Source organism: Malaclemys terrapin, chromosome 10 (genome assembly GCF_027887155.1).
Source record: "Malaclemys terrapin pileata isolate rMalTer1 chromosome 10, rMalTer1.hap1, whole genome shotgun sequence".
NCBI classification, from domain to species: Eukaryota; Metazoa; Chordata; order Testudines; family Emydidae; genus Malaclemys; species Malaclemys terrapin.
In genome coordinates, this window is record NC_071514.1 from 59,350,530 (window position 1) to 59,373,828 (window position 23,299).

Below are 23,299 nucleotides of genomic sequence, written 5' to 3' on the forward strand. Positions count from 1 at the left end.
CATCATGTGACGCTGTCTGCCCCATGAGGCATTGCAAACCTTTCCCAAATGACCCTGCAGCCAGTTGCACAGTAGGATAGCTACCACGATGCACTGCTGTCTTTGCTGTTGCAAGAGCTGCTAATGTGGATGCGTTCCAGTATCACATGTGTGGATACGCAACGGCGGTTTAATTCCAGCGTTTTAATAAAAGTGGTATAACTTGTGGTGCAGAAACTTGCCAGTGTAGCCTACCCTTAGTTTCATATGGTTTGATATCCCCTTATGAATATCTGGCACTTGTTAGCTGAGTTCCTTATTCTTATCCTTGAATAATAGCTCATCTCCCTCTGTTTGACTTCCATATTCCTGGCAAAACATGCTAGTTTGAAGTGCTTTCCCATCATGCAGTTAAAGAATATTTTGATTCTATGGAAGTACAAGCAATATGTTCTCTCTGTAATAAAACTGCTAGCTTGATTAAAAACAGTGATTTCTACCAAGAAACAACTAATTACATTGATAGCACATTAACAGAATATGTAACTTGAGTAGAAATGCAACAATAAATCAAGCAAAGTAATTATATAAATTGAAGCATCTTATTGAAAAGTGGGATAACAAGTTGTCTGAAAAGTGTTATTTATTTCATACCAAGCTAATATTGTAAGAGCAAACAGTAGGGCAGGTGAAGTGCATCAAAATATTAATTATACGGGTTCATCTTGTGGCTTATAATAAATGTTCATTTACTGCCTCTCTTCCAGGGAATTGTTGAAATAAGTTAACAGCATAACATTTTGAATTATTCAAAGGTATCTGAATTACTGCAGGTGGGGCTAAGTGACACCCAGGAAATGCTTTGATATGTAAACAACACAGACATGCTTTATGAAATCTCCTGCTTGGTTTTAGAATTTTAAAAAAGTTTCTTATTGCACCTGAGCTAAGATTGCTTGAATCATGCCTTTATAAGTACATTTTCTGAACTACAAACCATTGTATAAGAAGTTTGAAAAATTGTTTTTACCTATATTGTGGTTTTATGGTATAGATTTTGCTTTTCAAAAATGGAAAAGTCATATGTTTTTACCTTCTTGTAAGATTCTCTGATCATTCTATAGATTTTGCTTTTCTAAAATGGAAAAGTCATATGTTTTTAATCTTCTTGTAAGATTCTCTGATTATTCTATTAGGTTTACAAAACATGTTAGCAGATAAACATGGGAATTGCCACGCTGAATCAGACTAATTGTTTATCCAGCCAAACATCTTTATCTTTCCATAAACAGGTGACACAATGTCATTTTAAGACCTTTCAACCAGATTAGACCATGCCAGCTTCCTCAAAAATGGTCCTATATTTCCATCTTGGGGCGGCAAAGAGGGGTGGCAGGGTCACAGATTCAGTATGTGGAATGCAAGGGCATACACAGGAATAAAAATGTGGCCTCTTTTGGAGGGGCACGTTCTGCACCCCCCACAGCCGGAGGAGCTAGCTCTCCCCCCTCCCCTGCCACCTTCCCCGCATGGCCAGAGGAGCTTGCTCTCTCCTGGCAGTGGGAGGAGCTGGTTCTCCACTGCCCTAGGACTGGTGGAGCTGGCTCTCCTCACCACCCCCGCAACCAGTGGAACTCGCTCTCCCCAGCAACCGAAGGAGCTGTCATCTCCTGCCCCAGCTCAGGTTTGGAGGAGCTCACTCTCCTGGTTCCAGAAGATTTCTGTGCCCCCACTGAATGGGAGGGTCATGCTCCTGCTTGCCCCCTCTCCCCCCGTGCATGCCCCGGAAGGAATGCAAAACATTGAATATGTTTTTAAATTGGTTATTTAAGTAGGACTTTTCCAAATGACGCTCTCTAAGAATGGCCTAATTCAAATCTAATTGGGCCAAGCTGTATGGCTCCAAGGTAGGACTTACACCTGATATCTCCAAAGACATTGGGGGAAGGCACTACAAGGCTCAGTAAGTTAAGTTCCCAAACTGAAAGAATCAATGGTAAGGCTGAGAGGCCTTGCCTTTCATGTCAGCAAGCATCTGATGGAAGAATCCAGAATCTCCAAGACCTTTGCCTTCAGACGTGGAAGTCATGATGTCCTCACCCTGCACCCCAAAGAAGTCCATTAGTGAGAGCACTGTCCCAGTATCTTGTTTGGCTCCCTGAATGCAGTCCCAGCACCTGCTGTATAAAAGTCCAGAAGATTGAGACAGCTGAGGAGTTTGTGAACCCCCTCTCAGCTTCAGTATATTGTCTTTCCTTTTTTTATTTTTTTTGTCTTTTGATGTTATTATCTGTCCCAGCCTTTTTATTTTTTAGGATTTGAAAGTGTAGTGGTGTGCATACATGTGTGGAAACTCACCAGCAAAGCCCAGATAAAAAGGTACCATAAAAACAAAGTTCCCCAGATTTAAACAACCCTTACTATCATCTCATAAAATTATTTTATACAGCATGTTTTGTGTCTAAAAATCCTGAGAGATTTGAGGTTCTCCTTTGCAAATTCTGATGAATTATAGTTGTCAAACTTCTGCTTATAAAGAGAGCTCTAGCCTGTTTGCAAGCTTCTTTAGGGGATGTCTTCTTTTAAATCCACTTCAATTTCTAGTTCTACTCCCAACCCCCCTTTAAGATTGCTGGTTGTTTATGTGCTATCTGCCTTATGTCTTTACTGCAAAAAAAGGTGTGTTTTTACATTCAGATATGTAACTTGATGTACCTATCTTGATGAAAAAGTTTAGTGAAGGGATGGCACAGATAGTTTTTACCTTGATGTAGCTAATTAAAATTAACCCTTTACCGCCATATGGGGTTTATGTCAACTAGCTATGTCTCTCCCGTTGGCTGTCTCGATGTAAAAAATAACCCGCAAACCATTTTTTTCCCATTGAAGATATAGCATTAGTTTCCCATTATGTAAAATGAGGATTATAAAGTGGGATTTTCAGAAAAACTCAATGTTAGTATAAGTCTTTTCCGGTTGAAGTCAGTGATAGAACTCCAATACTTTTCAGTGGCGGCAGAGTTGGGCCAACATAACATCCACATCACAGTAAGGGAAATCATTATAACTTGTGAAAAACTTGGTGATTCTCACAGCAATGGCAGCAGGCAGATTGATAGTGTTATAGTGGTGGGAACAGCTGAGTGCTTCCATTCTAACATCCCATTTTCTGACACCTATTGGCTTTCTGCCCAGCTGCCTTTGCCCCGCCCCAGTTGGGAAAGATAAGAGACTTCAGTACATGTGTATAGGGGAAAACTCTTCAAGGCTATATTTTTAATTGGAAGTGTTGCTCCTTGTTTTCTTTCCCAAACTTCCTTATACCTGTAATATAAAATTATATTGTTCACAAATTGCTTTAGAAAAGTGAGCCTTAGAATAAGATTATCTTCATTGCCAAACGGGGCAATATCTTTCATTAGTTATTCAGGATATAACAGACAAAAACTGTAGCAGAGCTCAAATTGTTAAAACAATTGTAAAAATGAATGCTTTCCAGAATTGCTCTCCCCAATGATTTCCAACTAGAGTACCTGAATAATCTTTATTGCCAAAATTATTGTTGTTTTAACACACTCTTGAGAACTAAAAGCTCTAGAAATAAGCAACCTTGTAAAAGTAATTTATATGACGGAAAGGTGCTCTGCTGTGCTTTGGCTTCCAGACTTTAGTGTAATTAACCAATGGTTCTGGGGAGCATGGACTTGCTTAAGACATAAGATACTGAACATCTTGTAATGGAGGGAGGAGTGAGAACATCAGAAGTAGAATGCTGACAGTAAACAGTGGTGATGCGAGTTAATTGATCAGGAGCTGCAAGATGCTGTCTAAATGCCTCAATTTCCAGATGAGCTTTCACATGTGAGCCAAACTATGCTGGGTAAAATGGAAGGTTAATGTGGCAAGAAGAAGATGAAGCAAATGCAAAATGGACAAAGATCATAGGGGAACCGGAAGCTAGAACTTTGTGATGGAAAGAAAAAATATATAATCTGGAACTATCAAAGGATAATGGTATTTGGCATTGTTGGTGACAGAGTACTGGTTTAGCTGGACCATTGATCTGATCCAGTACAGCAGTGCTTATGTTCTTATATTATGTGTCAAAGTTTTTATGCCTTCTTGTTAGACTTGGTTTTGATGGCTGATGTGGTAGATATATACCGGGTAGGCAACCTATGACATGCATGCCAAAGGCGACACGCGAGCTGATTTTTGGTGGCATTCACACTGCCCGGGTCCTGGCACCGGTCTGGGGGGCTCTGCATTTTAATTTAATTTTAAAGGAAGCTTCTTAAACATTTTAAAAAAACCTTATTTACTTTACATACAGCAATAGTTTAGTTATATATTATAGACTTATAGAAAAAGACATTCTAAAAACATTAAAATGTATTACTGGCACGCGAAACCTTAAATTAGAGTGAATAAATGAAGACTTGGCACACCACTTTGGAAATGTTGCCAACCCCTGATATATACCATAAACTGACTTTTTAAAAAAAATGGGCCACATTCTCTGCTGGCATAACTCTCCATTGCTTACATTTGCAACCAATGGCATTATGCCAGCTGAGCATTTGCCTTCTGACAATAAGGTGCACATATTTTCTATGTATCTAATATCCCGATTAGCAAAGTAATCTTGTGCTATTTATTTTCTGATTGCTATTATTTCCCCCTATAGATGGACCAGTATTGCTGGAGGGGAGGAATGGAATCCAGATTCCGTTTGTAGTTGAAAAGAGTTTAAAATGAGCCCTGCATTGGAGGTTTGTGTGCTGGGCTTGTCACATTGTTGATCTGTGTTATTACTTAGCTTTAACCTTGGAGTATATGGCCTGCAGTTTCAGTCTGAATATTGTTTGAATATTAAGTGTCAGGTTCAAATGAACTGGTGAGAGATTTGCATCAACCAGCAGATTCCTGTTCCAGCCCTAAAAGCCTTTGAGCTCCCTCTTTATTGATAAGAGGTCTTATTTCACAAGTGTCAGATTACTGGTGTGAAGCTACTGATGCTGTGAGTGATGGTGAAGGTGCTATTACCCACAGTTTGTCTAGTTCTTTATATGCTGAGGGAGCGTTACAAGTGGAGAAAAAAATGAGTGGACCTGGTAGTTCAGGAGTTCATAGGAAACCTCTGAAAGCAATGAAAATGTGTACATTTTGGGGATGGGCATAGTTAGGGCTACATTTTTGCACTTGAACTGCCCATTTAGGCCATGATTTTTTTCCTATTAACTGACGCAGTTCTGGACAAATGTTATTTATGAGCCGTTTTATGGCTATAGGCTTGTGGAAAGTTTGGCATTAGCTTTTGTGTTTTACGATAATTCTTTTAATAGAAAATGAGAATATGAAATTTGTTGTTTCAAATTTCATGTTGAGTTTCAGTGATGCGGACTAGAATCACAAAAAAGAATGTTGTTTCCTCATGTATGCATTAGAACAGCCTTCCTCTCCCTACTTTTTTGTTGTGGGGCTCCTCTGTTTCATTAAAAATATATATGATTAGCTTGATACAATGGAGTTCTCACAATGTTCTAAACAACATATGCATCCATATAGTGTATTTAATCCATATTCCTCTCCTCCACATGCTGTGATTGGGATTTGAGTATATTGATAAGTGAAATAACCAAATCTTTCTCCCCAATTTTGGCTGTTCCTAAAGTTTCCCAGCAAGACCTCATTTGCCCCAGCCCCTAGTTTCCTTCTGCCTCAAAGAGAGCTTCTAATCTCCCTTATATCCTGGTTGGGGTTAACAAAAAGCACCTATCATAGTGACTGAGAAATATTAACCCTGCATCTTCACACAATATTCAAGCACATGACACCAGAATCATTCAACAGAGTAACTCTGCATCCCTGCGGGCAAAGTACTGAAGTCTTCCTGTTAACTGAAACAAATGCCAATATTATCTGTGCTCTCTTAAGATTTTCTTGCCTTAAACACAACTCCAAGTATAACAACAGGTAGGTCCTCATTGGAACCAAATCTGATTTTTACTCGGTGAGGATCTAATCCTTTCTTCTTTTGCGGTTTGCCAACAGCTAATCTCTGGTCATTCATTATATATTTTATCAGTTCTCCAATTTAGAGCATATACAATTCTGTTAGAAATATGTCTTGTTTATAATTACAAACAATAAAAATGTTTTGGTTCAAAAACAATTCTTGCCTCATCCCCCATCCAGTGCTGCCAGTTTAGAAAAAAGTCAGAATGTGGTTTTATAGACTCGATTTATGTATCTATTGTTGCAGTGCAATATAGGAGGTCACTGAGGTGTATACTTTTAGTTAAAAAAATATAGTGCACTGTTGCCACGTAAAATCTTCAGAGTTTTATGTTTTCACTAATTGCCAGTGCTTTGGCTTTGTTGTGTAATGTAGACAGAGAATATGGTGGTAATAAACAATACTGGCAAAGAGTAATTGTAAAGATTTTAATGGCACCCTCAGTAGAAACATTACCATTTTACATGAAAATCTTTATTAAAGTCAAGTTGAAAGTTCAGGCACATATCAGTGAGTTGAGTCCCTGGTAACTTGCATGAAAAAGAAAAAATACAGGCTTAAGGTAGCAGTTTACAAACAAGGCATCACTGACGCCAGCTTAACGTCCTCCATTTCTTGCATGTAGAGCATTGAAAATTTGTACAATGGAAAATTGCTTTTCTTTTTTGTTTCATCCATAATGCCTAATTCTAAGTATGAAGATTTGTCACCACACTGCCTCTTAATGTTTTCATATAAGTGCTGTAATGAATGGCATGGTCAGTGTGAGGTTTATATATGGATACAAGCTAGCTTTGTATAAAGACACTTTAGAGAAATGGCCGAATCAAGGAATAACTGATTCCAATCCTGTGAGGCAATGAGCAGTCTGTAGCACCTTGCAGGATCAGGCCCTTAATGAAGAGCAGGGAATGCTTGCCTTTAGTATGTTGTCAAATCAGGAATTTGTAAGACTCTTGCATGTGTTCTGTGTGTGACTATAAAGAAAGCTGTTATGTAGCCCAGCCACGATATGCTTATGATTAAAGCATTCTAGTTTCTGTAGTCCCTATTAAAATGAAACTCTTTGTTATGGATGGATCAAGAAGAGTGCTTCTTTGATTTTACTACATAAAATCTAGCTCTAATTTTACCAGAGAGATTAGCTGCTTTGAAATAAGTATTTAGGAAGTACCTAAGTAGGGTGACCATACTTCCCAAAGGGAAAACGGGACACCGTGTTGGGCTGGCCTGAGCCCCCCTCCCTGCACTGGGGGGGGGAGAGGATCAGGCAGGGCTTAGGCAAGCAGTGACACACATACTAGATAGGGTGACCATATTTTCCAATGTCTGGGTCTGGCATCGCTACTCACTTGAGCCCTGCCTCCCTCCCCTGCATGGGGATTCCATTGTTGCTTGCCCCCTTCCCTCGCACATTCCTCTGCACCCCACTTTTCTGACAAAATTGGGCATTTGTCCTGTTTGTTCATGCCAACTAATCAAGTTGGGAAGAGCAAATGGGACAAATGTCCACTTCTGCCAAAATTCGGGGCGGCCAGGACAGGGCTTAAAAAAGGGACTGTCCTGGCCAAAATGGGATGTATGGTCACCCTAAACTAAAGGTTTGGTGGGACTCTGAGAGAAACTCTCATTGCCGGCATCACAGTATTGGAGAGACGCTCCATACTCTGCTGTTTGCCTCCTTTACTGCTTCGGTATTGACTCCAGCACAGGGGTAGTTATCAAGAGCCTCAGAAACATTGGATTTTATTGAGCAAAATACTTAAACTAGCAGTTGGTGGTTGTATATGTTTCCTGTAATTAAAACAATAATAACCCCCCTGATAGAGGCCGCTGATTTTAGGTGGGTATGAAGGTATTCTCTTTCATGATCACAGTCATACTTCGGTGACCCAGACCTTGTCCAAATGTCTCTCCATAGAACATTAGTGTCAACAAGATTCTTGGGGCGTGTCTACACTGCAATTGGAGGTGTGATGCAGCACATGTAGAGATACCAAGATAGGTTTATGTCAGCTATCACAAGTACCAGTAGCAGTGGTACAGCAGCAGGCTGAAGAAACCCATTCAATACCCCTGGGTATTTACTCAGGAGGCTAGTTTGTGCATTTCTCCACTGCAACCAAAGTAGCAGTAGGAAGTGCTGCACCCTCTAACCACCATGTTACCACTGTGCAGGGCTGGTAGCAGAGCAGTGTAAAAAGCACATGCAATAGGCATCTGTTGTAAATTTCCTATCATGATGATAGATGCAGACTACAACTGAACTATTTCTGAATTAAGTTAATGCATTTATTATTGGCCCAACTTGATGTTCTGTACATACAGTATAGACATATATGTGTGTGTGTGCATGCATACGTACTTGCGGATGCAAAATGTGCAGTAAGGTTATCCATGTTATGAATCACAAAGCCATGCGATAAACTACGTTTTTCATTTTCCTTTGACTTCTTCATTTGCCCTCAGCCCACTAATTAATTTCAGCTGGGAGTTAGTAGCATTCCAAATCTTTGGGCAGCTTCAGACATCTTCCATAATCAAAACAACCAACTAACCAACCAACCAACCAACCAAACAAACAAAAACCAAACAGATGTAGCCTTCTTTCCCCCAAATGTGACATTCCTCCTAAAATTTCATTCTTCAAATGAAAGCGATGTTCAGTTCAAGACCAGAGATTGATGATGACCATCAGGGCTAGAGATGAAAGTTTCATAAACCCCAATGGTGTAATGCTATTACTGCTTTTAGCCTTGATCAGTATTCAGATATTCAGTGTTAAAATCACATTATAACTGATAGAAAAGTCACTGTACAGATATTTTATGGAATTTTTAGAGCTTTCTAAAATTCATTGGTTATAGTTTTCTTCTCTTTCTGAGCCTTATAAATTTGTACTTATGGTTTCTAGGGCTTCAATGCAGTTAAGCATGTGGTTAATTTTAAGCAAGTGAGTAATCCCACTGATGCCAGTGGGACAAGTTCACATGCGTAAGTGCTTTGCTGTATCAGGACCTAAGGCACTTGGCTTTACAGTCAAAGGAATTAAAAAAAAAAAGTATGAATAACATTTTTTAAACGTGATTTCTAAAATAGTTTCATGTAACTTATACAGAGCTTATAATGGGGACAGAGAGAGAGAGAGAGAGAGAGCGCCTTTTTGGGGATTCTATTGCAATAACTTGTATAAATCTCCCATAGTGAAGAGGCTTCTTTTCTGCTGGTCGATTGATTTTTCCCAATTTGCTAAACTCATGAGCCATTAGCAAGCTTTATCAAAATGAAAGGATTGGAAAAGCACTTCTTAAAAGTACCTTTCAACAGCTGTTGAAGAGCTGACACTAGCAAAATAGTCAATATATGAGAGACAGATATCCATTGTTGAGCTGCTTTTGAAAATATTTTGGAAGATATGAGCAAACTGGTTTGTATTAAGTAAGAATGTCCCTCAAACCTTCAAACAAACCTGAAACTTTTTTTGTGACTCCAAAATGCTCAGAAGCTTTCTTTTGTTAAATAGTGTCTAGAGCCTAATGCGCTTTCTTGTTTTATACAGAGGTGGAAATAGCAAAGGTGTAGGTGGCTGATTTCCTATTTAATTTACATCAGATTTACACCATGCAGTGATGTCAGTGGAGTTACACTAGCGACTTAGGCTGTATCTGACTTTTTTCAGAATGTCAATGTTTGGCCAACAGTATTCACACTACAGTATATTCTCTATGGTAATCTTACAAAGAAATTCACGTAAGTAACCAAACCTTTGGACATCCATTCAAATGTAACTCTCATCACCACTTTTTTTTGAATATGTCCTTCTTTCCTGTCTCTCTTCACACTGAGTTTGTCAGAAAAAGCATTCATAAGAATGGCTGAATGTCTGTGAAGCCTGGTGTCCCCCTCCCCAATATTTTGAGCCTCGAGCAATCCTTGTCTGGTATAAGTGATAATATGATGCAGTTTGTTATCTCCATTAGTGCCTGTGCTTTGAGCAATATTTATGAATTCAAATTTCAGGCTTGAAGATGCAAATATTGATACTATGTTAATAGTGGGCTGAGATGAAGTTAAGGGGTATCCCAAGCAATCAGTGACAGTAAGTGATGGTGGGTCAGCTGAACAACAGTGGTCACCATTAAAAAGGAAAAATTTTTGAACAGTTATTGGCAAACAGTGGTATCTGTGATTACTACAATATTACCAATACTTTAATAGATCTTTGGTAACTTGGGCAGATGCTGACTTTTTGAATACTTCTACTGAAAGCCTGCAAGCACTGGGTGCTTCATTCATTGACGTGCGTTTGTGTGTGTCTACAAGCACATTGTTACTGTGGTAAGTATACATTTTTGCTGTTAGTGATGGATAATTATAGTTATAACTCGAGTTTTTTCACAATTCCTTAACCCAAATTTGGAGTATAGTGCTGACATTTGACCTCCTTAAGGCAAGCTTGAGTTTCAGACATGTAAAGGATATGTGTTGGGGCGAGAGGGTGAGGGGTGTATGCAATTTTTAAAAAGCTTTTTAGGTTTAAAAAATAGTTAAATCCTTCTCTTCTGAGAAACACAGTCAGTAATTTGTATAAAATGAACTAAACTTCAGTTCCGTGCATAAGGTAACTTAATCCTTTGTATAGAAGCTTTGCTCTGTGTGCATTTGTATAGAACTTATAATGATAATTATATCCATTGTGATCTAATGCTAAACATTTTTGCACATGAAGATAACTAACAAACCTCTGCTGGTAGTTTTAGTATTTCCCTGTTATTACATTTTTAAAAAGATGAGGCCAATGTAAATTCCCACCCTGCTACTAAACCTTTTTTAGGTTGAAATGAATACTGATAAGGAGATTATCTTTCTGAAGAAAATAAGTCAACATTTTATACTGCAGTTCTCTGAATCTCTAACAATCAAATACAATTTTTATTCTTAAGCTTCTTTTCCATTCAGGGGTAATAAGGTATTTTGATTATTAACATTTTTAAATTTTAAAAAGTGAGAGCTAAAGGTCACTCTGTAGTACAGTATAGTATGCTGTGGTTAAATAGAAGAGGCTGTTGGCTTTAAAATTTTATTTTTTATGGAGCAAGTGTTGAATTATGAAGCAGAAAAATAAAATGTTCTTGGCAGTATAAATAAAACAGTAATCAAAGGAAGTATATCAGATTTTTTTTTTATTTCCCTCTTACAGTCCAGTTTATGCCTTTGTGTATTGTTGGGACATTAATCTTGATAATAGAAATGGAAAGTTGCATTTCATTGACAAATGGATTTGAAGTAAAACTCTGATAAATGAACAAAACCATACACTATATCTAAACCATATACTATCTAAAACTTTTTGATTGTTTTTTAATATTTTTCAGTTTGTTAATTGTGAATGTATAGTAATGTCATATGCTACCATGTGAGTGATAAGACATTTAAGTTGTGATCCTGAAAACATGTAAGCAGTTGCATAAATTTACTCATGTGTGTAGTTCCATTTGAATTCAGTGGGGATTTTCAGGAGAGTAAAATTACTCACATGCTTAAATATGTCCAAAATTGTAGAATCGGGACCTTAATTTCATTCCTCATGTCTGCAGGATATTTCGGGATGTGGTGCAGGTGATATTCTTGGCTCAAGAAGGATGTGGAAGATGAAGTGATTTTGTTAGTACCGATATGGATTAAGGAGTATATTTAGAGGGTTTCAGAGAGTCTAATTCTGCCCTTCTGACTGAAGGATACCACTGCACTGCAGGACTTTGTGGGAGGAAATGGGATGCTTTTGTTCAAAGGCTATACAGTATACAAAATAATGCTTTTCACTAGGGCTGTCGATTAATCAGAGTTAACTCACATGATTAACTAAAAAAATTTATTGTGATTAAAAAAATTAATCATGATTATTTGCAGTTTTTAATCGCACTGTTAAACAACAGAATACAAATTGAAATTTATTAAATATTTTGGATATTTTTCTATATTTTCAAATATATTGATTTCAATTATAACATATCATACAAAGTGTACAGGGCTCACTTTATATTTTACTGTAATTACATATATTTGCACTGCACAAATTATAAAAGAAATAGTATTTTTCAATTCACCTCATACAAGTACTGTAGTGCATTCTCTTTATCTTGAAAGTCCAACTTACAAATGTAGATTTTTTGTTACATAACTGCACTCAAAAACAGAACAATGTAAAAATTTAGAGCTTACAAAGCCACTCAGTCCTACTTCTTGTTCAGCCAATCGCAAAGACAAACAAGTTTCTTTACATTTATGGAAGATAATGCTGCCCACTTCTTATTTACAATGTCACCTGAAAGTGAGAACAGGTGTTCACATGGCACATTCGTAGCCGGCATTACAAGGTATTTACATGCCAGATATTCTAAACATTTGCATGCCCCTTCATGCTTCAGCCACCATTCCAGAGGACATGCTTCCATGCTGATGACGCTCATTAAAAAAAATGTGTTAATGAAATTTGTGACTGAACTCCTTTGGAGGAGAATTGTCTGTCTCCTGCTCAGTTTTACTCACAGTCTACCATATATTTCATGTTATAGCAATCTCAGATGATGACCCAGCACATGTTGTTTGTTTTAAGAACACTTTCACTATAGATTTGACAAAACGTAAAGAACCTGGGAATGAATGACAGGGGATGGATCACTTGATGATTACCTGTTCAGTTCATTCCCTCTGGGGCACCTGGCTACTGTTGGAAGACTGATGGCAGACTGGGCTACATGGACCTTTGGTCTGACCCAGTAGGGCCATTGTTATGTTTTTATGTATGTTAAGATACCAATGTGAGTTTTCCAAAGATAGCTACAGCACTTGACCCAAGGTTTAAGAATCTGAAGTGCCTTCCAAAATCTGAGAGGGATGAAGTTTGGAAAATGCTTTCAGAAGTCTTAAAAGAGCAAGACAACACTCTGACGTGCAAGCTACAGAATCCAGAGCACCAAAAAAGAAAATCAACCATCTGCTGATGGCATCTGACTCAGATGATGAAAACGAACATGCGTTGGTCCATATTGATTTGGATCATTATCGAGGAGAACTCGTCATTGTCATGGAGACATGTCCTCTGGAATGGTGATTGAAGCATGAAGGGACATATGAATCTTTAGCGTATCGGGCACATGAATATCTTGTGACATCGACTACAACAATGCCGTGCAAATGCCTGTTCTGACTTTCAGGTAACATTGTAAACAAGAAGTGGGCAGCATTATCTCCCACAAACGTGAACACACTTGTTTGTGTGAGCGATTGGCTGAACAAGAAGTAGGACTGAGTGGACTTGTAGGTTCTACAGTTTTACATTGTTTTGTTTTTGAATACAGTTATTTTTGTTCGTAATTCTACATTTGTAAGTTCAACTTTCATGATAAAGAGGTTGCGCTACAATACTTGTTATGGTGGAATTGAAAAATACCATTTCTTTTATCATTTTATAGTGCAAATATTTGTAATAAAAATAAACATAAAATGAGCACTGTACACTTTGTATTCTGTGTGGTAATTGAAATCAATATATTTGAAAATGTAGGAAACAACCAAAAATACTTAAATAAATGGTATTCTGTTATTCTTTAACAGCGCAATTAATCATGATTTTTTTAATTGCGTGATTAATTCTTTTAATTGCTTGACAACCCTACTTTTCACCCTTATTCTAGTGATCTGAGGACACTACAAAGCTGGTGGTTGCTATACCCATTATACAGATGGGAAATTGCAGCTCAGAGATCTTTGTTTTTATCAGTTGCTCATCACCATGCTAACTAAAAGCTGCACAAAATTAAGGCTCACAAGCACAAAGAAAATAAAGGCATGTTTTTCTCTCAGAATTTGTCAGGGACAGGGTAGGACAATTTAAATATAAGTGGTTTGCCTAAGCTCATACAGCAAGTCAGGAGCAGAATCAAGAAAATTCATGACTGCCAGTCCCATTGTCTAACCTCTGGACAATTCTGCCTCACCCATAAATATGAGCCTCCCGATCAGAAGATTATAACATGAAGAGCAAACCTATTGGGAGAAGACTAAAACTAGAGCCTAATGTTACAAGTAAGAACTATGAGCAAGAACACCTTTTTCTGTTTCAGATTCATTTAGACAAGGTCTTGCTTAGATGCCTGGATCCTTCTTGGACCCCATTCTCCCTTTAGTATTGTTATTCCTCCACATCCAGCTCATTTCCTTCCTGTTTATTCCCAGGTCGTCTACTCTACCATCACAGCCACCGCTTTTGGAGATCAGTGGTGGTGCTGACTAGTGCTACAGGAGCAGTTCTGCTGGGACTCACTGATGGACTTTACAAATTGAATGTTTCAGTTAATACCTGCATGAAAGAAAAAACCTAAGCCCCATACAGTGAACTCAGAACTTCACTGGGCCCCATTTCACATTTGAGACAAAAGCTTACTTTTCCCAACTGCATGTACAATCCTTCAAGCTTCACAGAAAATTGCTTCTGAAAGATATTAATGCTCTACATTCTTGGCTGCCCTCCTGCCCTTTCCCTTTCACAGAATGGTTCTCTTTTTTAAATACTCCCTGTATGTTTGGTTTCTGCTTTCCTTACTTCTCCTGAGTTAAATTTGTATTCACTGATTTATTCCTTCCCTGCTTCATTCTTTCCCAGATTTTACTGCCTTTGAGAATTGTCCTGTAACGGGGGGGATTGGAGGGTCGGTCGGCTTAGTGGGTGGAGCACCTGGCTTCCTTCCCCTGCTTTTATGGTTGAGGTGCTTTGGTCTTTAAGGCAAGAGGGTGGGGAGGGAGACCCAGGCCCTTCCATTCCACTGGGTCCCAGCCCAGAGCCCAGTGTAGGTCACCCTGAGTAGGGAACCTCCCAGAGGGGAGGCAATGTTGTTTGCCCTGGGTTACATTGTACTGTGGCCCCTATGGTTCACATTCCTGTGGTGGCTTGTCTCTTAATAGTGCCCCCTCATGGATCCTGGGCAGCAACCTGCTCCCCTCCCAGGTTACTCTGGGTGTGGCAGCCCTAAGTCTGGTCTCCATGCTTCAGTCACCCGGGTTCCTCTCAGGCTGGGTGCTCTGAGGCCGCTTTCTTCATCTCCTTTGGATAGGAAGACACTGCTTGGTCTTTGGTGGCTGCCTCAGCAGGCAGGTTAGTGATCCTTCCCTCAGGTAGGGAGGCAGCTAGCTCCTGTCTCTTTGCCAGTCAGCCCCGAACTGAGGCAGGCTCCCTCCTTTTCCCTTCCCACCAGACCTGGCATTGGCTGAAGGTATAACAGGGCAGTGCTAGTGGAGCCCAAAGGCTCTCCTTAACCTCTTCCGTGCTGGTGGGTGGTTCCTCTGCTTCACCACATTCCCCCAAACCTACTTGGCTTCCTTCATTTTTTTCCCCCACACAGCAAATGATCTCTGGTGACTTCAGGCATACCTTTTCCCCTTGAGGGCTACCAACGGGTATCTGTTTAAACCGAACAAGAGGGGAGGTAGTTAAATAAAGCTTCTAATGGAAATTAGCATGGGCTGACGATGATGGCATTGAACTTGCACTGTCATGTTCAGCACTGTTGTGAATGTAGATGCTTAGGGGGAATACACAACTGCAGGCCTCTGAGCAGTTTTCCACCCCTGAAAATGTGAAGTTTGTACCATTAATGATGATGTATTAAATAAATTGTTGTTCCCATTGTTTTCCTTATAAATTTAACATATCTTGTTGGCAAGAACTAAATCTTGTCAATTTGGTGTTGAAATGTGTTTCAGTAGTTTTCAATACATGAACAGGACAACACAAAGAGGAATGACCAAGTTACAAGTCAACATTGACATGCTATGCTTTGTGTTTTTTCTTCTACGGACATTTCAGCATCTGTCTGAAGTCGGGTATTCTGCATGAACCATGTTTCACTTTTCACTGAAAACTCTGTCCTATACCATAAGCAGCTTTCAGTTTTTCCTACTTCTACCAGTGGTTTATCATGCAGTGCCCTCTGTGTCCATAGGATATAGGACTGCCATTTGTGTGGCTTTACCTTATGCTGCATGACTGAGTGCTCTGTCTATTTATCATGCAAGAAATTACATTATTTAATAATGTGAAAAAGCTCATAGAGTTTTGCAACTAACAGTGAATTCTGAAGACAAAAGTTGGAATTCAGATAACTTCATGTCCTCATTTGTCACTGAAGTTTCTTATTCTTCCCTTGGACACATGTTATATAGTGCTATAGAATTAATGAATGGTATGTGCACCAGAAAAAAACACATCTGTTTCAGTGCTACGTGCTTTACTTTTATCAATAAAACGTATTTTGTCAAATGTCCTTTGCGATGATCAAATCCCTAGGAGGTAACTTGGAAAATTAAATGATTGTATCAATTGTTCAGAGCCTTTTGGGTTCATACTTTGAATTTATGGTATAATTTTAATGATGACAAATATGTATCTTGAAATTTTGACTCAACGGTTTCATTCTATATCTGCTAACTATAATAAAAAGCACCAGTGCACTCTGTAAGCATCCTGTTATCTGCAGTGTGTTAGAACACAATTTTTCATGTTCCTGTTGCACTTTTTTCTCTTTGCCCTGATGTTCTAAGGATTTCCTTTTAGTACATATGAACATCTCCTTTTGACAGACAGTGCAAATTAAAAGATATGGCTAGGCACAGGAAACTGGAACCCAAATATGCCCCCTGGGTTTTCATTTACAGTTAGGAGCTACAGACACAATTACTGCTGACAGAAATTCAGAGGCCAGTGGCAGAGTGCATGTGGCAGTAGACTCATGCCAGGCAGTAATTGGGAAGATTATTTTTAATCAGAGCATATCCTACAGCCCAAACATTAGAAATTGCTTGTAAGGCTGACAGGAAATTAAACTGAGACCAAACAAAAAGCCTCAAAATAGGAGTAATATTGTTAGGAGTGTAATGATGGGAAAGCTCACAGCTTGCTGTGTTTGGCTGCTCTCTAAAAGGGATGACTTTTAACTTGCAGCAACAGATAACATTGTCTACTTGCATTTTAAAACCAGACTCAACCATTTATACCTGCATTTAGGAGACGATGCAAAGCACCAGATGTGTGAGCCTGTGTTCGTATTTGTGCTTCTTGTATTCATGTTTGTATTAATTTCTATTTTTACTCTGGCCTTTTCATAGTTCCTAAGGGAACCACTTAAGTTGCCAAAATAATGCAAGGTCATGAAATTTCAAGGTGCTGGTGACTATGTACAAAGCTGTAAATAACCTAGAGAGACTCTTGCTGAAGTACAATCTGTGCTTGTGTGGAATGCCTGAGGCAACTGTCCCAAGGGAGCTGAGGCCAGGGCAGCCTCAGTAGTATGCCCTCACCTCTTGATATCCTCAGAAATTCATCCCAGCCCAGGAGTTGCCCCATTGCAAAAATACTTTAAAACTTGTCTGTTTGACTAAATGTTTCTATATGCACTGGCTGGTTTCTTCTATTATCTAGTAGTTTATGCTGAATGTCCTCCCTGCTTTCTCTTTTAAGGTGTTACAGCAGGGGACTATGAAGGAAAGTTGCAGATTATGAATTCCTTATACATCAGAATTGGTTCGGGTGGGTTGCCACTATTTAAGCTGTGTACAATGCTCCCAGATTCTGCAATGCTGGGTCCAATCCAGTTTCCCATAATTATAGTGCTAGTGTTCCTGAATGGTGGGAATTGCAAATCTAGACATACCGCTTATTGTTTTGTCCCCAGATGTGGTTCCTGATGCAATGAAAAATAAAACACAAAAACAAATGCCAATATATTTTGAGTTTCTTCAAATACTGTTGTTTTCATCTTCATGGATGTTTCTAATAAGTTTGGGGGCGTGGTTTGATATATCACTACAGACAAATAATATGCCCTGACTTCTTAATACATACTGATTACTTTTTTGTGCAAAGACTCGCAGCCAGATGCTGCTAGAAGATAGATGTGTTCACAAAATAAAAGCATGCTCCTTGATGTAATTCATACTACCAAACATATCAATTATGTGCCTAAGAGTTGACTTCTTTGTGGTTACATACGATACTGAACAACTGAATGGTAAATAAAGCATAGTTTACAAATTATACACGTATATATTTGTTCATTTGAGATTCATATTGTTCATATTGAAATGCACAATGTAATTATATATGATAGTATCAGAGGGGTAGCCGTGTTAGTCTGAATCTGTAAAAAGCAACAGAGGGTCCTGTGGCACCTTTGAGACTAACAGAAGTCCTGGGAGCATAGGCTTTCGTGGGTAAGAACCTTGCATCTGAAGAAGTGAGGTTCTTACCCACGAAAGCTTATGCTCCCAGGACTTCTGTTAGTCTCAAAGGTGCCACAGGACCCTCTGTTGCTATATATGATAGGTTATTCATGGAATATGACCAAAGCACCTGGATAATTTTGTGTAGTAGCCTTGAAAAATTGCATGAGGTGGTCACTAGCTAGAGTGTATTATGCGGATCTGCTATGCTTGTTGTGTCAAAATAGTATGCAATTTCCGTGTCACCCTGGATGGAAAGATGTCCTTGTAGACTCTTTGGGTGCTTCTCTCTGCATTGTGACCAACTCCATGGCCAAGGAGAACTTCAGTTTTGACCAGTATAATTAATAGAGATCAAAGGAAACACTGCCTCCTCCATGTGGCTCTCATGCTTTCCCACAAGTACTCCATGTCTCTTTCATGTCCACTTGGAAAACAGGACTGAGGATATCTTATGGTGCACTGCCTTTAGATCAGCAAACTTTTGAGGAATTCTCTATTCCCCTAGAGTGTGGGTAGCATATGGTGAAGTTTGTTTAGCTACCGTCGGTATAATGTAACTATTTTAACACTGGTATATGGTTACAAGAGTGTTAAGAGGAAAAAAATAGGATGGAAGGATACCCCTAGACAAAGATTACAGAATTCTGGTCTTCTTAAAAAACAAACTATGTCTGAAAGGAATAATGTTTATTGGAAGCTATGGACTGCATTCACTTATGGTATTTTGAATGGTTTGGGGAATGAACAATCTCTACATTTGATTTCACATACAAAGTATTTGTGTGATGTATAGATTTGCCATAGATTCAAAATGCATATAATGCTTGTGTTTGTAAGAATGTTGATTTTAGAGAGCACATACTAGAAATTGCATATGGAAATGAAAAAAAATATATAGGGACACACCTTTGTCATGAAAAGCATGGCTGAGTATGTTATAATTGCTAGAATACAATGAATGATTCAGTAAAATATTAACTGCCACCACATTCCCATCAATAAAAAGGTGGCATGGAGTAGACTGTCATCCTGTTTTAATGAATAGCTATGTATAAGCATGGAACACTTGTCCTCAGGTGTCCTCTGCTCCAGAGCTTTCTTCTTCTCTTTCTTTATATTCATTTTTCCTTCACAAAAATTCTTGAGTTGTACAACTGAAAAAGTATAGAAAAAGTTAATCACCATTTTAAAATGTTTACAATAAAAATATATGTGTGTGTGTGTGTGTGTGTGTTATAAAATTACACTAGGAAATTGAACTATCACAATGTTTGAGTTATAGCTATGCGATTGTGTACATTAACCACACAGTTACTTGACTAGATGAGATTGTAAAGCTAACTTAGAATGCAGGCTTTAAATAAGTTTCAAAGCATGTCTGCCATTCCCCCCCCCCCAACACAAATCCCTTCAATAATAACAATAAAACACTTGTCAGGCATTGTTAGGTCATAATCATAGTTTTGTCTTTTGCTTTGCAGAGCACTAAAGGAACCAGTTACAACACAACAGTGCACACGCTGCCTTTCCTTATTGCTCACATGAAAAAGTACCAAAGTTCAAATTATGTGTTATTGATTTTGTTCTTTTATTGTGAATTTTAAATTGTTTTAAGATTATATAGCATTTTTGGTTGTAAGGTGTAACTTCATTATCAAATAGCAGAAAGAGAGAAATAAATGTAATATAAAATATATAAAATGCACTTTGTACATTAAATTACACTCCCCTCCCTCCCTCATTTTCCTGGAAAATAAATATACACTTTTTAATATTTTTGGATCAAATAAACCATTTTGGGGTTGTGCAGTACTTAAGATTATTGAGCTGTTTTGAAAGACAACGTAAAAAAGGGTAGAGGGTTAAAAAACAGACACAAAATCTCAAACAAATTTCTCCTTCCCAATAAATATGTTTTGTTTCTCTTAGGAAATCGCACAGAAGCCCCATGCAAGTGGTGCCTTCAGTTTTCATGAGCGAAGCCTTCTTTCTGTAAGTACCACTGTTTATTTTGTTTTTCTCCGTGTACTTATATTTCTCAGGCCCTAGAGCAGGATTGAGAGCTCAGTTCTGTAATCATAAAGAATCAAAAAAGGCTTTGGTCTTCACATCTTGTTCTAGCTAATAGCGCATCTTGAGACATGCAGAACATAAGTACAAGGCATAGAGTGGAGTGCAATCCATAACAAACAGTGAAATCATGTGCAACTGACTTATTTAATCAATTCATTTTCTCAGGCCTGGCCACAGGTTAAAACAATATATATTCTCTCTATTATTTTCATTTCACACATTAAGGTTATGTCACTGATTTTTTCTACCTTTGGATGATACTTCAAAAGCATAAAGAAATGCTTTTGTGTATACATGAGTTAGTTCAGCCACTTTTCCCCCTTAAGATATCTAGGAGCAATTCCTTTTTACTTTTGTTGTACAAGTGTTCATATAATGCAAATATGAGGAATTAAGCCCCCTGGCTTTTAGGGCATATATAAAAGTGTTCTGGTGTTAATTAATTTTTACTTTTTCCAGTCCTGAAAATTAGCTGTAATAATTAAGCACAAGCATGGCGATTCTCTCTCTAAATTTCATGTTTAGAATTCTTTTTTTCCCTTGAAATATCTTGTTTTAGCTTGAACATAGATGCTAATTGTGCTCAGTGAACCATGTCTGAGGATTTATTTTATGAAAAAGGAATTTATTATATCTCACTAGTAAATAATAAATACTAATATGTCACAGGAAAAGTAATTTTAGGCAATGAGTCAAGGTAGATCTTTTGATTTATTTTATAATGTGATATCTCTTTTCTTTCTTTCTTTTTTTTTTTGCAATTATTTTAGTACCTTCTCTCCTACTTAAAAAATAATCTCACAATTTGGCATCTTCATCTTGTGTAATGAATGTTAAATGTTGTTATAGTGCTGCAGAAGCAGCTCCATATTGAAGGCTGCAAGAGCCATTGTCTGCCCACAATGGAAGAAAGGCAGGAGGCAAGGGATGTGCTTTTATTAGGTTGCATAGTGCAGGTCACTATGTCCTGAGGCATTTCCGCTTATTGACAGCAGGGCTCCTGTCAGACATCTCCCTTCCACCCTGGTCCCAGCCAGCCGGTTGCTGGGACCCTGATGCCCTCCCCTTGTATAAGGCTTAAGGGGCACTGAAAAGGAGTGGGTTGTTGGCTCCCTATTGTACCAGATGTTAGAAGTCCTGTGTGCTCCTTCCCTCCCCCCCCCCCCTCAGCTTCCTTAAGATTCCTCTGTATCCTCTTCCAATCCTTCTTGTCTGATCACTGTATTCTTTCCATAATGAATACCTGCACTGGATGGACATCTGCTACAATTTTTAGTTACTGAAGTGTGATATTTTAACATAATCTGTCTGCCCACTCCACTAAATCCCTGACCCACTGTGGGGAAGGCAAAAAACCTCACCCCGCCTTGATCAGTCTGGTGGTGAGGGAAAAATCCCTTGCCAGCTCCTAAGGAAAAAAAGTGGCTAGCATAATGCTCACAGTGGATCATGAAGAAACTCGGTTCTATTTTGATTCCATGTGTGGAGGAGTGGGTATTGCTAGCCCAGTCCTAGTGAGAGAGGGCTTTTCCAGAACTGCCTATGGTATAAATACCATGTGCTTCCAGTCACCTGGAAGATCAGTGCCTTCCCCATCTCCCCAGGTCCAGCTGCTTCCTGTTCCACCTTGCTCTCTCCAGGTAAACCCTATCCTTCCTCCCTCCTCTTTTTCACCAATTGCAGAGTAAGCCCTTATGGCAGTGAAGAAGCCCTTTTCTTCCAGGCAGCCAGACAAGGAGCCACTGCATATGGTTCTGGGGAGCACATTCTGAATTAATAGAAAACGAGTATGCAATTTTGCCCTCAATTGAGGTTTGTAGTTCCCCTAAAGTAAAAAGGAGTTACAACTTTTGCAGTGAAAGGAGAACAGACCAAATTCTTCTTTAGCTTTCAAATATATCAGTATTAGTAGCTGAGTGCACCCCCGCTCTACTAAATTTTATGTCATTCAGGGGATTAGGCATACAGCCCTTCATAGTAATAAAAGACATTTCATTCCTAATTCCCTTGTGCACCACGTGGAAAATCTTCCCCATAATGTCTTTGAAGTCATATTTCAATATTTCAAGAAAGCTGCATGACTTAGTGGATAAAGCAATGGCTGCTCATCTTGAGGCCAGGTTTGAATCAATTTGGTTGTTCTAAATGTGCTTGTTGCTTTTAGCTTTTTGTCTGTCATGAACAGTCATTGCTATCACATAATAGTCCAACAGCTCTGAGCTGGATTTGACACTGTTGACAGTTTCTGCTAGAAAAATTCTAGTAGAAATGCAAGAAGGAGGCTGAAGTTTCTAACCTATGGGAGACAGTGGTCCCTGAGATAATTAGCAGAATGTTGTGAGGAAGCTGACATTAATTTGTCTATGGGTATAATACGTCAATATTTACAAATGCAGTTTTAGGAAAAAAATACTAATCCCCCTTCAACATGCTAACAAAGATTTATAGTGTACAACAATAAAGAATAAAAAAAACTCATTTGGAATTTGGAAATGTTTAATGATGCCAAATTTCTGTGATCAGAATTGGTATTATTTTCCCTTGTGATCATAATCTCACCAGCACAATGAATATCAATCAATTACTTGGGCTAAGGGGTATTTTTTTTTTTTTTTTTTTTACACTGAGCTGAGACTGAAGTCCAGCACGTTGCCTGGTAACAGGCAATGTAGATGAGTTGGCTCCTAAGTACACCATATGGCTGGGCGTTATGCCCTATTCACCCGTGACATGGTATACACATGTAGTACATTACTGATTATAAAATGGTTTATCCCATTCCCTTATTTAGAATAGGAACTTAAACTATCAATACAAATGAAGCTCAAAGTTACTCACATGAATAAAATTGTCTGTAATGACATTAATTTATGCTTGAAGGATCAAAAGAATTGGCATAATGCTACCAATAGAGCTTGTGTTGCATATTTTTGAAGCAATTTATTTATT

The 23,299-nt window shown here is 38.5% G+C and overlaps 1 protein-coding gene across 13 annotated transcripts in view; it reads left to right on the top strand.

The window, feature by feature from the left end:
- The window catches only part of RBFOX1 (RNA binding fox-1 homolog 1), a 2,469,250-nt gene that overhangs the window by 1,175,430 nt on the left and 1,270,521 nt on the right, over positions 1–23,299 (top strand). For all 13 annotated transcript variants that reach the window (XM_054041251.1, XM_054041252.1, XM_054041257.1 and 10 more), the window contains one exon: positions 20,207–20,269. In XM_054041251.1, the coding sequence (XP_053897226.1) occupies positions 20,207–20,269 (63 nt within the window). The remainder of the gene's footprint in view (positions 1–20,206; positions 20,270–23,299) is intronic.